The 18,877-nt window shown below is 44.0% G+C and overlaps 1 protein-coding gene across 2 annotated transcripts; it reads left to right on the top strand.

The window, feature by feature from the left end:
- The first annotated feature begins 485 nt into the window (after nucleotides 1–485).
- max (myc associated factor X) lies at nucleotides 486–18,215 on the top strand. 2 transcript variants are annotated; one of them, XM_083643103.1, is made up of 5 exons: nucleotides 486–619; nucleotides 906–932; nucleotides 12,828–12,935; nucleotides 14,840–14,981; nucleotides 16,617–18,215. In XM_083643103.1, exons 1-5 carry the CDS (start codon nucleotides 584–586, stop codon nucleotides 16,802–16,804), a joined length of 501 nt encoding a protein of 166 aa, XP_083499229.1. In that variant the 5' UTR covers nucleotides 486–583; the 3' UTR covers nucleotides 16,805–18,215. The 2 variants fall into 2 exon arrangements, with proteins under 2 accessions (XP_083499229.1, XP_083499230.1); XM_083643104.1 differs by lacking the exon at nucleotides 906–932.
- Nucleotides 18,216–18,877: the final 662 nt, after the last annotated feature.

Genomic DNA, 18,877 nt, shown 5'->3' with positions numbered 1-18,877 from the left:
CTGGGTGTGTGTCTGTCTATTTGTCGAGTGTTATGTATTAATCAAATCCACGTGTCTCGACACACGGCTCTATTTCTGGCTCTACTGACATACAACCACGATTTGAACTACAGTTCCCATAATGCGTCTGGAAGTAATGACGTTGCAGTGTGTCGCAAGCAACGCAATTGACTCCTCCTGGATATTGTAGTTTGCAAACGAACATTTCATCGTAAGTAAATCACATTTAGGTAATTTGGTGGTTCTTTTTCCATTGTGTTTCATCTGGAAAATTGATATTCGAATGTTTCTAAATCGAAAATCCGCCAGGAATCAAAGTTTGTTTAAAAGCTGCATGAAAACAATAGTCTATCAAACTACAAGTCCCATAAAACCCTGGGACCTCGCGCATGCGTGTTGTGGAGTGGCAGCTCCCCGTGTTGAGTGAAGTCACGTGGAGAGTGGTTGAATCCACCAAGCTTGGTTCTGTCTGTCCAAACAGAACGAGCTGCTAGGCTGTCTGTAGGGGTGTTTCTCGCTGTTAAACTGATCCATGTTGTTTTTCAGTCGCCCGTTCCTCTAAACTAGACTATTTAATCGAAGAATGAGTGATAACGATGACATCGAAGTCGATAGTGACGTGAGTATGGCCACTTTCAGTTTTGATGGGTGTTATTTTGGTAGCTGTTGATTTGGCTAAATGAGCTGCTGTGCTAGCGTTAGCAGGCTGGCTTTGCTTTCTGTCCGAAAAGTCATTTTCCAGGCTGTCGGGAATTAGTTTATTGGTCAGCAATGCTACTCTTATCTTGCCCAAGCGCTTTGCTAAATCTCACATTTATTTTCACATGTAAGTGACATTAGCAAAACAGTACGATTTGGTGAACAATTGTAGCTACAATTGTACTTTTTGTTCTGTTTCTTTGCAGGAAGACTCGCCGAGATATCACAATGTGGTGCGTAATGATGGGGGAGATTGTACCCAACGTCGACAATTGTCAACTTGTTGAAGTTATATTCTCACATTCTGCTCATTTAGTTAGGTTTTTTTAATCGTTGAGTTAGATTGCATTATGGAGGTTGATGTTGAGAACGAATGTGATACTACTGGTGAATTGTGGATTTTACGAGAATACTTGGTGAAATCAACATGTTTGCACGGCGATGCATGCGAAGTTGAGTCATTTTCTGTAACGTTAGCAGTGAACTATTAAATGATCCATGCATTTCCGATAGTGCGGCGATTGTGCATCAATGCAGGTTATCCCCCATCATGTGTAGTACTAGTACGTGACCATAGGGAGCTGGTGACACGACATCTATATTTAGACCAAAGCCTTATCCTGCTAGAGGAACTGTATTGGTTTTTAAATAATACATACTACAAAGCTTCCCTTGCTTTGCTGGCAACTGGATTGCCGTTCCGACCAGTTTTAATTAATAGCGATTCCGCTAGTGACCAGTTTCGCTTTGCATATCAGAGATCTGGGTCATGCCACTAAACGAGAGACCAGTCGCGTATATTCCGTCGAGGGTGTTTTTGTCATGAAAACCGGTGGCAGTAGACGGTAAACAGACGGAGCTGCAGCCGCGCCTGCCTGCATCTCTCTCGGGCAGGCTGTGGTGTCAGGAAGGGTGCTGCGGGTGGATGTTTTCCTGTGTTGCAGCCAGTGATTAGAGCCATCTTCTGTCGACAGCCCTAAATGAATGACGTAGCCGCATCGCAGAGAAAAACACCCTGCACGACTGTCACAGGCTACCACAGCAGAGTATGATGTCCCACCCCCGGTCAAATAGCCAAATTAACTGCATATGCAAAAGGTCCATTTAGACAATGCCAGCATCAATTTGCATTACTGACACCTTAGTATTTACATTGCAATTAGACCTTTCTGTTGCTGCCCTCCAACAGACCTCAGGCCATTCTCTGTTAACAGTGAGTTACTTTTTGCTTTGTTGCAGCTGAGCTCGTAACAGCAGACCCAATTTCAATTCAGTCACTATTCTCATTTGATTCAGCTACTAAAGTTCTAAGTATTTCACTCGATGCATACATTGAGTCTCAGCGCTCTCTGCCTTTGTCAGTTTGACCTGCCCAGTCCCTAAGGAGTGGGAATGTGGCATAAACATCTGAAGAGATGAATGAGCATGAATGATGGGTGCAACAAAGTAAACATGGATAATTAGCTTTCCAGAGCTGGATAATTGGCCTTAGTTTAGCAGATAAGCTATTGTTGACGGTCCAGTCTTGAGTGGAGTGTGGGCTGATCGCTGAAGACCTGCATTATGCCATGCATTAGATTTAGTGTCGGGACTGAATACTAGGGGTGTCAAAATTAATCGTTTAATAGATGCATCGCGATGCGGTGGTGTCGCGATGCACAATCGTATTGTTGACAGATAATCACTGAATCGTTTGTTTAAATCTATGTTGACATTCAGATTTTAAAGCACTTTGTAAGTAAAAAAGGGAGTTATTGATATTTATCTGACTGACTGCTTGATGAAAAAGTAGCCATGTGCAGTAATACTATAGGAAATTGAGGATGTGATACTTGGAGCTGTAATACTTTGAGCTGTATCGAGATGCATCGTCGAATCAAATTGTTGACAGATGAATCGTAATCGAATCGTGAGGCCAGTGAAGATTCACAGCCCTACTGAATACTCTATTCGTTTTTTGTACACAACAGTCACATTCAGTTGAACGCTTCCTGTTTTCTTGTTGGTTCTATCATTACATCCCGTTTCCCCCCCCCAATTGAGCACCTCCAGTGTGAGATCCCCCCCCACACACACACACATTGAGCACCTCCAGTGCGAGACCCCGCCCCCCCCACACACACACACACACACGTTCTCGACTTACAATAGAGCAGGTTTTCATGTAGGTAATGTATGGGTAGTCAGGAAGCAGCAGGCACCAGCTCTTCCACTCAGCACCTGGACTAGTTATGTAACTAGTTTGTGGGGTTGAATAGAATGGAGGGAGCCACTGGGCTTTGATGCAGATGGCAAAATTGATTTATGTACCGATAATTGTGGTTGCTACTAGGCATGGGTCGATTTCCGGTTTTACCGGTCCGGTGTACGAGCCGGAACTGGTTTGATTTCATGCAAAATGTCTGAATCGGCATTTTTCATTATGCCAGGAACTGGTAAATTAAAACGCAAATTAAAAGGCAGCCTCAGCAGCCTATTCTACAGGGTTAAATCTAACTTGTATTGCATTAGTAATGAGCAACATGACAACGTGATTCATCGAATGTTTATTAGTTATAGTTACTTTGTTTATAAACTGACATACACACACAATCCGACTAGCATTGGGGCCCTCCACGGTACGTGGGTATTAACGTTACTGACAGGTTCTGGCTAACAACGTTACGTGTTATTACTCACCCGCTGTGTTGTGTTTACTAACGTGAAGTCAGACTTGCTCGGTCAAGCCAGCCTGACGGAATGAAACGAAGGCTCATAAGACCCGTACTGCTTAAGCTGGGCTCAGACTACAGGAGTTATGCCAGCCTTTAGGCGATCGCAGCAACATGAATGTAGATTAGATCAAATTTCACTAGCAGAGGGGGGTGATGGCACAGAGCACCGTGAGTTTTGGGGTGAAGTCAGATGAAAATATAACGCTAAACGGGACAGTGCTACAGTGTAGGAAGGCGTGCAACAATCACCACTCACCTGGTTAAAGATATGATGCTCTTCAAAACTGTGGAAAAGGAGTCTTAAATCCATGCTTCTGGTGATCGACCAATAATCCACCAGGTTAAAAGTATTTCTCTAAAGTTGTATTTAAAGGTATCTGCGTCCAAACCAAGCCCTCCCTCTTTATTCCTGCTATTGGATTCTAACTCTATTATTCCCTGGATTGCTACAGCATCATCCAACAAACTGAGAAAAGCGAGGCTCAAATTTTGATCTCAGAGGGCCATAACTTCGCGGTGACGGACATGTGTTCAAGTATGACCATTCATTCAATCATTACACTATACTGTATCTCGCAGACGGTAATTTAATTTAATAAACAAAACGGCTCGTTCTTCTTCTTTAGTTATTGGTGGTTGGCAAACCAGCTTAGAGGTGCATTATCGCCACCAAGTGGACTGGAGTCGCACTACAGTAATTTATCGCACTGGGAGGCACTGCTCAAAGTGCGACACCTAGTGGCAAAATTCGGTATACCGGTTAGATTCGGTGTGAAGAGCAATATCGAACCGGTTTTAAAATTTTCACACCAACCCATGCCTAGTGGTTGCTCTTAGGAAGTTGGACAGCTGTTTTTCGAGGTGTCTGATGTAGGGCTGTCAAAATTGGACCAAAATCATATTCGAATATTCCCTCTAAACAAAAAAAAAATATTTGAATATATCTATATATATATATATTGCATTCGTGGCAAGGCAAACCAATACAACCAGATAGCTTATATAACTACTTGATATATTTATTTGAACATAAAAAAAATTAACATAAACATATTTTTTCCATATTTATTCAGTCAGCATTAGTACAGTAGTAGCCTACACTTTTGTAATCAGCATATAAATGGGAGCTAGGGCTCTGTCTGTTTCTCTGTCCCTGTCCCACAGTGATGTCATAAATTACTTGGTTGTGTTGCATAGTTGTTTTCTGTACTGTTGACAAAATGTGATATCGTAAGTCGCTTTGGACAAAACCGTCTGCTAAATGACATAATGTAATGTCGTCAGTGATGTCATACATAGGCATTGCCTTAGCCTGGGTAAACCCAGCCTCCACGTGACCTGCTCTCAGACCTGCTCAGTGACTGAGAGCAGGTCACGTGGAGGCTGGGTTTACCCAGGCTAGCATTGCCTGCCCTATTGGCGCAGGCACAATGTCTCCCTCTCTCCCTCAGTCTCTCCCCCTCTCCCTCTTGTGACTGTGTGTGTGTGTGTGAGTTAATTTATGACATCACTGATGATGTCATCAGTAGGATTTATGACATCACTGATGTCATCAGTGGGATTTATGACATCACTGATGTCATCAGTGGGACAGCGAAACAGACAGAGCCCTAGCTACTGAATATATATATATATATATATATATATATATATATATATATTTTGGTTATATATATTTTTATTATATAAATAATAATACAATTGAATATTCATTTTCATATTTGAATATTCCTTTAATTTTAATATTCAAATATGTATTCAAATATAGAATATTCTTTGACAGGCCTAGTCTGATGTGTGTAGTGAGTGACCCAGATACCATGTGTCTCACAACCAGATACCATGTGTCTCACAACCAGATACCATGTGTCCCACAACCAGATACCATGTGTCTCACAACCAGATACCATGTGTCCCACAACCAGATACCATGTGTCCCACAACCAGATACCATGTGTCCCACAACCAGATACCATGTGTCCCACAGCCAGATGCCAGACAGCCAGTCACCATTGATGTTGCTGCACCCTTACAGGATTAGGAGTGAGTTCATGTTGTCTGGTGCACTGCAAACACATATCTACAAATGTGTACCTTTTAGTAATTGAGAAAACAATTTATATTTTTCAGCTGGTACCCATGTGTTTCTAACAACTCAAAATGGCTGCCTTGGGTTCTCACAAAAACTTGAAACTTGCTTAGCACATAGAGAACAATGTAGCCTTTTAATTAAGGTAGGAAAATGATGAACACTAAAAGTTTGATTTCTCCACATTTTAATTCTGTTTTAGGGCATATTTTCATATTTTCATTCCAGAAAGCCAACCACTTGCCCTCACATGACATGTCCTTCATTTACTGAAATGGGGCATATAAAAATGGCTGCCAGACTCATAATTGCACATGCCATGGATAGCAGTCATTTGTTTGGTTGTGCTGGGGTCCATGGAGGGACCAGTCTGTTTGGTTGTGCTGGGGTCCATGGAGGGACCAGTCTGTTTGGTTGTGGTGGGGTCTGTGACGGGACCAGTCTGTGGTTGTGCTGCGGTCCATGGGCCACCAGTCTGTGGTTGGTTGTGCTGAGGTCCGTGGAGGGCTTGGGTCACGCCTCATTGATGAAGATGCACATGGCTCGCATGGGAACACCTCCCTGGATGCTTTGTGGCTGTTGTGAAATAGGCTGCAGTCAGCAGCAGCTGTCTCCACTCCATGCTAGCCAGACTAGTGGTCTAATGCCTCATCACAAAATAGGCTTGGTGGGTAATATGCAGTGGCCACCTAATGCATGGCTTGTATTACAGCCTTGATTTCATAAGCCCAATGTATATATATATATATAGCTTACCCTGGAGGTGGGACCTGTGACCTGTTTAATTTTAAAGGACTAGGGATTTTGCGCGCTACGCCCGCTCGATTCCTAGATTCGCACGTGTGTGGGCCACTGGTGTGGGCTCGCTAGCTCGGCCTCACCAGTCCTGCAGCTCGCCGAGCTGGCCCTGCAGCTTGCCAAGCTGGCAATGCAGCTCGCATTCGCAGCTCGGCCGCTGTGTGGCCTCGCCCGCAGCTCGGCTGCTGTGTGGCCAATGAGACCAGCATCACTGATTGTCAGATTTATGACATCACTGATGATGTCATCGTGGGATTCTTGACATCACAGTGGGACAAAGAAACAGACAGACAGAGAGCCCTAGCTCCCATTTATATGCTGACTGATAGGTTCATCCAAAAATGAAAATTCAGTCATTATCTACTCACCCCCATGCCAATGGATGGTTGAAGTTTTTTAGTCCACAAAATGTTTGTGGAGTTTCACAGCAAAACACTGTTGCAGAATTCTCCTAAACAACTGAAGTGGATGGGGACCAACTTTGAAGAGTAAAAGAAACAGAAAATGCCTCCATACTGCTCGTCTGGCGTAATCCAAGTCTCCAGAGGCTTTGAGATGCCAAGTTGACTTGAAAAGACATCATTTACACCCTGTTTTTAGCTGAAATCTGCTCTGTAGCCATGTGCTCCGAGAAGCTGGGGGGTGGATAGATACTGTAGCCTGCTACAGTGAAGAAGGTGGGGGGTGAATAGATACTGTAGCCTGCTACAGTGAAGACTTCAGCTAAAACACGGTGTAAATTATGTCTTTTCAAGTCAACTTGGCATTTCAAAGCCTCTGGAGACTTGGATTACGCCAGACGAGCAGTATCAAGCACTGACCTAAAAAATATGGACAGAGCTATCCCTTTGATTTTGTGCTCCCGTTTTGAGTTGGAAGTGGTGGCCGTCGCCATCTTGATTTTTCTTCAGCAGAGTGGGAGGGAATGGGTGAGATGGGGGTTTCCCAGAGCCGCAGCTCTGCCTGCTATTGGTTAGTGATCGGCAAGTTGCGCGATCACTGGACAGGCAACCTGTCAATCACCCCCTTTTCTATTGTCTATTTTACTCCAAACGGGCAAGTTATATAAAAAAAAGTACCCCCATACATTAGGGGTGTCAAAAATAAGCGGTTATAAGATGCATCGCGATGCGGATGTGGACGATTCTGCATCGATTATTACATTATTTACATTTTCTGGGTCAAATTGCGATGCCTATAACGGACTATGTATTTTTTCACCCCGAATCTAACGAATCTAATCATTCTTTTTTGCAACTTAACTTTCAGTGAAGCTTGTGCTTCTTCTTCTTCTTCTACTAGTGTTTTATGGCGGTTGGCAAAAAACTTATGGTGCATTACTGCCACCTTCTGAAATGAAACGTTTTTGGTTAGGTTAGTTAGACCACCAAAATCTGTGTTTTTATTTTACTGTCCAACCCAGAACATGGCGGTAATGGTGTTAGCATTGTCCATCCACATACTGTTTAACGTTAGCATTTGAGCCAAGCCAACGCTATTGTAACAAACTATATCCAGGATGCACATTGCACATGCAACATTACTAATCTGATTAATATCACATATTTGGGTGATGTACCCCATGAAATTGCTGTAGCGGGCTGTTTTAAAGCTAGAGCAAAGTTTCTGGTGTTATCTGAATGGAAGAAGGACTACATTTGAATATGAAAAATATAAATGTTCGTATAATAAACATTGATTCCCAGTCCTTTTCATCAAATTAGTAGCTATAATTTGGAGTGATGGTGTTTTAGTATGCTACTGGTGGAAGTGCACGGCCACAATCTGGCCCTCTGGTAGCCAGGATTTTTTTTGTGTGGCCCTCTCATCATCAAAGTTGCCCATCCCTGTCCTAGATAATGAACTTATACTTTAAGCTCTGTTGCTTACTATCAACGACAACCAGTTTAGTCAGTCAAGTCATCTTGGGTCTGGTCTGGTGTTGTCCTTGCGGATGCTTTTGTTGTATTTACAACAAAGGACGTGGTAACTGAGTCCCTGAGATAAAATAAGCACGTACCTCGTCTCTCCCACCCAACATGTGAGGCGCACAGGGCCTGTTTGAACCTGTATGTTGTCTTGTTGTGGCGTCTGGCTTTTATTGTGAGGGACCAAGTGAGTCAGAGCATGTTGATCTGGTGACTTCTACCATGTCTCTGCTCTGCCTGTGGTATGGCTCGCTTACTTCAGGCTGTTTCCCTGCTAATGCTTAGATTAGGCCAGAGCCGGCGTTGCCGCTTCTTTTCACCTGACAGCGGGGAGCTTCACCGGCAGGACGTAGCACGTGGGAGGATCATGCGATTTCCACCAGTTCCCTTCCACCCCGACCAGGCGCACCGACCGACCAGAGGAGGCGCTAGTGCAGCGACCAGGACACATACCCTCAATCTGGCTTCCCACCCGCAAACACAGCCAATCGTGCCTGTATGGACACCTGACCAAGCCGGAGGTAACACGGGGGTGCGATCCTGCTGCTGTCGTGTTGGTAGACACTAGGCAGGGAATCTACCGCTACACTACCCGGACGCCGTTCTTATTATTTTTTAATACAGCCTGTTGGAGAAAGATATAAGTTCCATTGGCATTTCCTATTCAATAAGCAACACAGCCTAAACCTAATGTGTTTGATCAATTCTGAGTAGCTTATTATATTAACACCATTGGAAACACAAGAGTGAACTCAGTCAGTTGTTGTTGTTTTGGGGGGGGGGGGGGGGGGGGGTGCATAAAAGTCCATTTGGACTGGCATTGCCACCAAATGCCCTGCTTTGTTAGAGGTGTACCGTGTATACAGCTAGATTGTCCCGAGTTGACCTGGACGGAGTCTGATTGGGTGCTGGACTTGTGTCCCAGCCCAGAGACACAATGGATTGGGCGGTAGCTTGGCCAGAATCTGATCTGATTGGAGGCTGGGCTAACTGGAATGCCAATGTCTATTTGAAATGTGTAGCTAGTTATTTTGATGCAGTTAGGCTGGGTTTACCCAGGCTAGGATGCAGTGGCCTGTCTGATCAGGCCTGTGTGTATTAATTCAGCATGTCTAAATTGGGAATGAGTTATAGTGGTACTGGTAACCAGTTACATGACTTGGCAAAAGCCATGAAAAATGTGTCATTTAATTCAGTGCACCAGGGCCTAACCCTAACCCATTGAGTGCAGCAGGGCATACTGGAGAAGTCAAATGTTCCAGTGGCGAAAACCGAGCGGCATGTCGTTAAACCAAAGTCTACTGATAAAACCCTAAACTAAACCACATGGAACAAAAGCCAAGCCCTAACCTAAACCTACATTACATAAGGAAAGTCCCTTGTAGTCTGAGTCAGGGTGCTGGTTAATTCAGTCAATGTAATCCTCATCTAGGATCTACCAGCTTTGTCCTCCCATCCCTCACCCTATATCAGCCCATCCCTCACCCCATCTCACCCATCTGAATGACTTGAGTGTCTTGACTTTGACCTGGACATGAATAGAGCTCAAAAGTCACGTGACAAAGTCCTGGTCCATCACTGTTTCTGGCAACCTGACCCAACGGGTCAGAGAAATAACTTTATCCCTTTCTGTTTCAGTCATACAGTCTTTGTAGTTCAAGGTTCAATCAAAGCAACTGGCTAATGTTTAACTTCCAGGACGTTACTGTTGTTTACATCATTTGCTGTGCACTCTGATGTTCTAAATAGGATAAGAAGAGTAAAGACTAGCAAAAGTACCGTAAATTTCGGACTATAAGCCGCGGCTTTTTCCCCGTTTTTTGGCCCTGCGGCTTATATAACGGTGCGGCTTATCTATGGATTTAAAAAAAAAAAAAAAATCTCTTTTTTAGCACTCTTTCTAACTATAAATCCACTTCTGTTTTAATTTCCTCTCTTGCCCTCTTTTCACCACACCGCGGACACTGTGTGCACTGTAAAAAAAAACACAGGTGGTGTTGTGTTATGTTGTTTTGTTGAAATGTTAATAAATGGGAGCTTCCTCAAACAGCCATCTCTTTCCTGACAATCCCCTCTGTGCATGAACCCTTACATATGGTAATTAAACATTAAAACACAATAAAAATAAATAAAAAAAAAAACATTAAAACACCTGCGGCTTATAGTCCGGTGCGGCTTATATATGTAACAAACAGGCAATTTTGCTGCTGCGGCTTATACTCCGGTGCGGCTTATAGTGCGGAATTTACGGTAATGTTACCCACTGAGCAGCTAATGCTAGTAGCAAGCTCATTGCATTGTTAAGAGCTAACATTAGCTGGCCTCAGTGCAGCACTGGTCTCTAGTGAAAGAAATGATGTGAACACAATGATGAGCTGCTTATCATCATGCTTAGAGATGAAACAATGTCAAAATTTCATATCACGATTATAGTGACGAAGATGATCATGGTTATCACTTATGAGTATTATCACGGCATTGTTAAAATGTGCTGAAAATGTTCAAAAAGTACTAATACACTCACAGAAATCATTTAAAAGTTTTATATTGAAAACTCAGACCCAAAAAGGATTGATACACTCACTGAAATCATTTCTCCAAGGCTATGCGTCTGCATCTGGGAGACTGTTGCCAACTTTGGTTGATGATGGACAGTATTTACCTAGCCTAGGTAAACCCAGCCCCCACGTGACCTGCTCTCTCAGTTCCCAGTCACTAGCTTGTGACTGTAAGCAGGGTGAGCCTGAGAGCAGGTCACTGGGGGCTGGGTTTACCCAGGCTAGTATTTACCATGTTTTTCAAAGCGTACGGTTATTGTAAGGAATTTGATCACGGTTATTGTAAGGAATTTAATCACGGTTATCATTAAAACCGGTTATCGTTTCATCTGTAATCCTGCTCGACTGTGCTGGAAGGATTTGCTTCATGCTGCATGTGACCATGATTGAGCACAACTCCCCCTAGAATAATGGCTCACGTGTTTTGCGTCATCAGTCAGTTTTGCAATTGGCACATATAAAGCAATTATCGGAATTCTCCGATCTCCTATTTAGCCTAAAAAGCGTCCGATTCCCATCACTGGCCGATCGATCGGTGCATCCCTAGTTCATATTCTGCAATGAGATTTGGATTATTAGCCATAATGTCATAACCACCCAAGTATTAGGGGTACGATTGTACCATGATACATTGCGATACAATGCATATTGCGATATATTGCAATACTCTACATAATTTACTGAAAATTAAATTAGCTGTGTACCACCCAGGTAGTGTAATAATATGTAGATAACTTTATATTGATAACTTAGTGGACAAATTGAGTCAAAACTACTGAGTGTTGAGTGTGTTACAGAACGTACTGAAATAAAAAGTATTTTTATTGTGTCACTGAACACACGGCTGTGCAAAAAAATTGATATGGCGATATATCACAATATTTCTAATAAAAGTGGCCAGTAGGGAATCCCTGCGTAGTAGTAGTAGTAATTAGTAGTAGTAGTAGTAGTAGTAGTAGTAGTACTAGTAGTAGTAGATTTTTGACTGCTCCAATTTCATCTCACTCACGAGCCAGAGCTAAACTCTAGCAGTGTTTGCTGGTAGCTGGTGGTAGTTTTTTCAACTTGGTTGTGCGGCTGGCTGGGAAACCTCAGGGTGAAGGGATGAAGACTAGACCAATAATGGGCCTTTCTCAGTTAACACCAGAATTGCTACTTCCTGAAATAATCTGCAACCACAAGTAGTGTTGGCCAACATCAGCATGTTAGTATTAGACTGCTAGGGTGAGGCTGATATTCTCCATATATATATATATATATATATATATATATATATATATATATATATATATATATATATATATGCTATGGGCAGTTGATTAGATTTTAAATGTATAAATTATCAATATTACTCTGGTTAGCTTGAATTTTATGTATGCATGAGTAAGTTATTATTTACTGAGCTTTACTGATCCATAGTATACTGAAAACTTGTGTGACAATGTTACAAATTGGATATATGTGTGCAATATTGGTTTCAATCGAAAGATTTTCTGTGTTGATCATGGGAAGCCCATGATGGAGGCTAGAGATGAAAAAGTGGTATGAAAATTTCTGAAAATGATTGTAGGGAACAAAATGATCATAGGTTATTGTAAAAATGTGCTGGAAATGTTCAGAAAGTACTGATACATTCACTGCAATCATTTCACCAAGTTTTATCTTGAAATCTCAGACCCAAAAAGTAATACACTCTGAAATCATCTCACCAAGACAGCACGTCTACATCTGGAGACTGTTGCTGACTTTGGTTGATGATGGACAGTACTATTTACTGTGTTTTTCAAAGTGCTGTTATCACCATAACAAGGTAATCACGGTTTTATGGCAATTAACATTTGAAATGGTAATACTACCTGTCAGGAATTCTATCAGGGTTTAGCATTAAACCGGTAATCGTTTCATCCCTAATGGAAGCCTCGCCCGTCTCCCCGTGTCTGCTCCTTAGCGGTGCTGTGGGATCTGGCAGCAGGGCGGCGCTGTAGGTGCCTGGGGGCTGCCTTGCTGCCAGGCTGAAGGCCTTGTGACTCTCTCATTGCAGGCAGACAAACGGGCACACCACAATGCGCTGGAGCGCAAGCGTAGGGACCACATCAAAGACAGCTTCCACAGCCTGCGGGACTCCGTGCCCGCTCTGCAGGGGGAAAAGGTTGGTAACGCCTGGTCAGGGCCACTGCAGCCCTCCAGGAGGCGCTCACACAGGCTCAGCACAGAGCTGCTGCTGGGAGTCGGCCGCTCGTCTTGTCGTCTTCAAGTGTTTTTGTGCTATTTTACAATGTGTTTGTAATTACAACGATGTGTTGACAATTGAATGTTAAATATTCTTTAATAACGTGATTTGTTTAAGAAAGCAGCCTTTTAAGTACCTTCACATAGTCATAGCACAATCAACAAAGAAAATGTCTATTTTCATTCCACCTAAAAAAAAAAAATCACTATCGGCTGCCCCACTATATCAGCTGCCTATCGGTAATAAATGACTTTACCCCCACTAAAATGGGGATCGGTTTCAAAACTTCCATATGGGTTGGCCTCTAGTACCACCTCTGCCTCATTTTGAGCCAGGAAAAACCCTGTACAGAATAGTTTCTGGTACGTACAGTATATGTGGTAACATGATGATGAAATGCTATTTTTCCTGAACATGTATACAGAGATGCAGATGTATTGACTTGGTTCCTGTGCGTGCGTCAGTGGAGGGAAATGGTTGAAGAGACTAGGAAGAGGGCAGATTGGTGGCAGCACTGCAGTCTAAATACTTGGACCAGCATCAGGAAGTTATTATGAGGAAATTCTGTCGCTCTTTTCCTGTTTTGACAGCCCTGACATTGAGTATAATTTGGAGTGTGTTCAGTAGCTGGGCACAGTTTTATTTTCCTTAAAAGACTAGGAATTTTGCAAGGCAGAGGGTGGGGCTTGTACGATGGTTTTGGTGATAACTGTTGTTGTTGGGTAATTGTTGGGTTACTGTGTGAGGCCCCTCCTCCCCTTAGCAGCAGCCCATAGTGCTAGGCTAGCTGCAGCGTGGGGCTAGATCAGGGATGGGCAAATTATTTTTCCTGAGGGCCATACTGACTTACATCAAGTAAGTGAAGGGCCACACATTGCAGATTATACCTGCCAACACTCCTGATTTTCGCACGACTCTCCCTATTTTGAACCCTCCCGTTGTGATTGGTAATTTCTTGTCAATCTCCTGATATAATAGTGATACAAATCCAATGGCTGTAGCAGATTTGATTTATTAACATAATTCTGCCTTTTATTGAGTTTTTGGGGGTCGTTTTGTTTTTCTTTGAGTCCGGCCCTTGGGCCGCATTTTGCCATGTGTGCTCCACACATGGGCAAAATGCGGCCCAAGTTGCCAACTTGCCATCATAGAATAGGGCCTGCTTTCGGTTGCTTGATTTTTTTTTAGATGAGGAAGCCAACTGGTAGGTTTTGTGCACTAAAGGGCTGCTGCAGGACTGCAGGTTTTTGATGTCATGGAGACAGTTGTGTGCTAAGGATACCGTCTAGCTTCCGGATGTCAGAGTAAAGTGTTTCAGTGATTCAGAGGTTAAGAGAAGGCAAGTTGTGTGTAGACAACCTCTTGCAGTTGTTTGCCTCAGACACTGTGGTGTGGTGGCCTGTGGCCTCTTTGTTGTAGTGCTGTGACAGGATGAGGGGGCTTGATGTGACAGGAGGAGGGGCCTTGCTGTAACAGGAGGAGGGGCCTTGCTGTGACAGGAGGAGGGCCTTGCTGTGACAGGCTGAGGGGCCTGCTGTGACAGGAGGAGGGGCCTTGCTGTGACAGGAGGAGGGGCCTTGCTGTGACAGGCTGAGGGGCCTTGCTGTGACAGGATGAGGGGCCTTGCTGTGACAGGATGAGGGGCCTTGCTGTGACAGGAGGAGGGGTTTGCTGTGACAGGAGGAGGGGCCTTGCTGTGACAGGAGGAGGGGCTTGATGTGACAGGAGGAGGGGCTTGATGTGACAGGGCTTTGTGTGTATAAATGTGATAAGGACACTGTAACCTTACGTCATTGGTTTAGATTTTCTTTTGTCGCTGACAGCAACAATCTATCAAGCAGGCGTCCCGAGCTCAAATCCTAGACAAAGCGACAGAGTACATCCAGTATATGAGACGGAAAAACCACACACACCAGCAGGACATCGATGACCTGAAGAGGCAGAACTCACTGCTGGAGCAGCAAGGTAAACTCAGTCCAGCTTCTGTCTGACTGCCCCTAAACACCTCACATGACCTGTCTGTCTGTCTGACTGCCCTAAACACCTCACATGACCTGTCTGTCTCACTGCCCCTAAACACCTCACATGACCTGTCTGTCTGACTGCTCTAAACACCTCACATGACCTGTCTGTCTGACTGCTCTAAACACCTCACATGACCTGTCTGTCTGACTGCTCTAAACACCTCACATGACCTGTCTGTCTGACTGCTCTAAACACCTCACATGACCTGTCTGTCTCACTGCCCCTAAACACCTCACATGACCTGTCTGTCTGACTGCCCCTAAACACCTCACATGACCTGTCTGTCTGACTGCCCCTAAACACCTCACATGACCTGTCTGTCTGACTGCTCTAAACACCTCACATGACCTGTCTGTCTGGCTGGAGTCACACTACATGAGCTGTAGGTCCATTATAGCCACGATAGCATCACAACTACTTTCAACATCAGACCAAGTGGTTAATTTATTGCCTCCTAATCCAATTGAGAAGATCACAATTATTTCTAACTTGTTTTAGTGACTCAAATCTGCAAAAGAGACTGGCAACATCTAATGAGTTGAGAATAAGAGAATGGGTGGGGATGGGATATGGGGTTGTGTATTATAAGCAGGGCACAAAATGAGCACAGAGCCAAATGCTGGTAAAATATGTCACTGGCTGGTTAGTCTCTGCCCAGACTCAAATATGACGTTGAATCGCTGCACTCTGCATACTACATACATTAGTCTGCCCCTTCACAGCCACAGCTGTAGTTTGAGGGCAGGTCTAGGGGGTTTGGAATTGAACAAGTGACAGTTCGTAGCACCAATGAGAGAGCTTTCAGTTTGTTGATAGAATGCAAACGGCATATTGTCTTCCACTTGCATGATATACGTTTCAATGCAGGCTTATGTTATGTAGTTATGTGGAGAGCAGCAAATCAACGTGATATTTATTCTTTTAAGAGCAATGCTGCAGGAACCAGGCTTCCTGAGGCAACCAGGTGGGCGGTCTCAGGGTGGGTGGGCGGGTCTCCCTGATCGCAAAGTTGTTACTGATTGGTGAAGAGTGAATCCACCACTCACCAATCACTGGCCAAGATTCCGTTTACAGTTTGGAGTGGGCAGTGTCCCAGACCCAGAGAGATCTGCAGCATGCAGTAATGGTAGTGTATCAGCATAAGAAATCTCATGGGTCTAAGTGTTGAGACTACTGGCTGGTAGATTTGCTTCATTCACCAGCCAAAAAAACCTATAGAGTGGCTGCCAGTGCCTGGTAATATTTGAACATTCACTAGCCTTTGGCATTAGAAATTCAGGTCGTGTACAATCCTAAAAATGTGAATCAATTGGCCTTTTTCACATCAGCCATGTTGTGTCTCAAAGGCAGGCTAAACACAGGTGCAGCCAAAACATTGAGGGCCCCAGCACTGGAACACCTAAATGGATTGGAAGTTGGAAACCCTCATTGTTTTGGTTGCACCTGTGTCTGTGCCTATGAGACACAAAATGGCTACTCTGAAAAAGGCCAATTAAGTGTGTCATGTCCAGGTTAATCTTTGAATCTCATCACCTGTTTTGTTTCTCCCGTGTGTGTGTGTGTGTGTGTGTGTAGTCCGCGCCCTGGAGAAGGTGAAGGGCTCCACCCAGCTGCAGGCCAGCTACTCATCATCTGATAGCAGCCTGTACACCAACCCCAAAGGCAGTGCCGTGTCTGCCTTCGACGGAGGCTCCGACTCCAGCTCTGAGTCCGAGGCAGACGAGCCCCCCACCAGGAAGAAGCTGCGCGTGGAGGCCAGCTAAAGAGAGCGCGGGGGGGGTGTGTGGGTAGGTAGAGGCACGGCTAACCTTCGGCCGGCGGGGGGCAGACACGTAGGCGAGGGGGAGACAACCACAGCCTTCAAAGCTCTCCCACTCCCACTGGTGCCCTTTCCTGCGTTTGCCCCGTTCGTCTCTCCTCCTATCTCTGAGTCTGGGCGGGCTCGCACTGGAGACTCTTGATCCCTCATCCCCCCCTCTCTCCCCCACCAACATCTCTCTCCATCCAGTCTCTGGAGAGGGAGAGGGGGGGTGGAGGTCAGCAAGGTGGAAGACGACGGCTAAAATCCATGTAGAGAGCTTGTTTTTCTCTCTCTTGATGTCCCCCTCCTCTCCTATCTCTCGCCATCTCCCCCTTGTTCTTTTCTTTTGATTCTCCCTCATTGGTATCCCCACCCCACCACCGAGCAACATCAACAATCCAAAACCCAAAATGAGGCAGCTTGGCTACTTAAGGACTTGATGCTTTTTATACCCTCGATATAGTCCCTTCTCCCTGTTTTTCTTTTTTTTTACCCCCCGAGGGGTGGGGGCACCAGACGTCGTCCTCAGAGGACTGCTATATATATTTTTTGTTTTGTTTATTTTGTTGAATATTCTTGATAAGAACCTGTTTAGAATTTACACACACACACCTAGATAAATATTGTCCTGGAGAAGTTTACCTTTTTAAAAAGAAATCCAATATTTGTAGCCTACTTTTCCACTAAAGAATGTGAAAGACGCTCTGAAGCTAATGTTAAAGTGATACCCACCTCAGGCCCACTGGATTGTAGATGTTTTTCCATTTTGACACGTTTCTTAACCGAAGAGGGGGGGAGAGTAACGTATAACTCCTTTGTTGAAATTGATGTTTTGAAAAAGAAGAGAAAATTCCTAAACTTGTATCGTATTTTGTCCTTTAGCTTAAAGTAGTGAATGACTTTAGATGGCTGAATACGTTAGGCGTCTCAGTTTTATATATTACAAAGCATTGATTGGATGTTTTCAAGTTCTCTAAAAGTATGTTATGCATTTTGTAGTATTCTCACAAATCTTGGGGAAAATGCCAATTTGTCACTTGTAGTTTTCCTTAAGGGTATGAAAATAGGTATTGGATGTCAAAAGGTAGCTCCCAGTACAAAGAAACAAAAAAAGTCCCTGTTGATGTGTTGTACAAAATTAATGTTGCCGAGTCCCCCAAGGAAAAAAAGGAGGCGTTTTGCCTGTCTAGGAAATGTGTGTGTATGTACAGTATATCGTTTCCATTTTCTTTCCATTTAGGACGATATAATTAGTGTACTAGGTCTTTGTCCCATTCCATTCCATGGAAATTACAGGTATGTTGTACATACTGCCAATAATTGTCTTGCAAGTTGAGGCCTACCTTTACTATGAGACTATAAAATAAACTATTTTATCCTTTAAAGTGTATCCTGTAGTTATTCTGTTGTACCTAAGCATTAAAATGTCAGCCAATTGGAAAGAAGCAGTAGTGTCGTTAACTGGGTTCCTACACAACCTGGAAAAGAATGGATTTTAATGTTGGTCATTTCCAGGTCTGGATAAGTATGTTCTCCCCCCTGACCTCTGCAGAGGGTTATGCTGAGCTGAACGTTTACTCACTTAGGAAGTTTGTCTGTCAAGGTTAATGTTCAGTAAATGCGGTCGCGAAGCATATCTGGATCTCTGCACAATTTCAGGTTTTTCTGGTTTCTATTGATGCTGGTAGGCCTCTGGAATAAAGACCCATGGCAGAAAATTGCACTTTCATGTCCGATTATGTAACATTTCTCCCCTTGCAATTATCCTTTTTTTAACCCCTTCCTGGGGAGAAAAAACTGGGCCCGCTGATGGACTCATCTGTAACAGTCTGTAACTGGGCCGGCTGATGGACTCATCTGTAAGTAACAGTCTGTAACTGGGCCGGCTGATGGACTCGTCTGTAAGTAACAGTCTGTAACTGGGCCGGCTGATGGACTCATCTGTAAGTAACAGTCTGTAACTGGGCCGGCTGATGGACTCATCTGTAACAGTCTGTAACTGGGCCGGCTGATGGACTCATCTGTAAGTAACAGT

The sequence above is a fragment of the Poromitra crassiceps genome (genome assembly GCF_964638095.1).
Source record: "Poromitra crassiceps genome assembly, chromosome: 9".
Classification (NCBI taxonomy): Eukaryota; Metazoa; Chordata; class Actinopteri; order Beryciformes; family Melamphaidae; genus Poromitra; species Poromitra crassiceps.
Note: the sequence above shows the minus strand (reverse complement) of the source record. Positions and strands in the feature narration are given on the sequence as shown.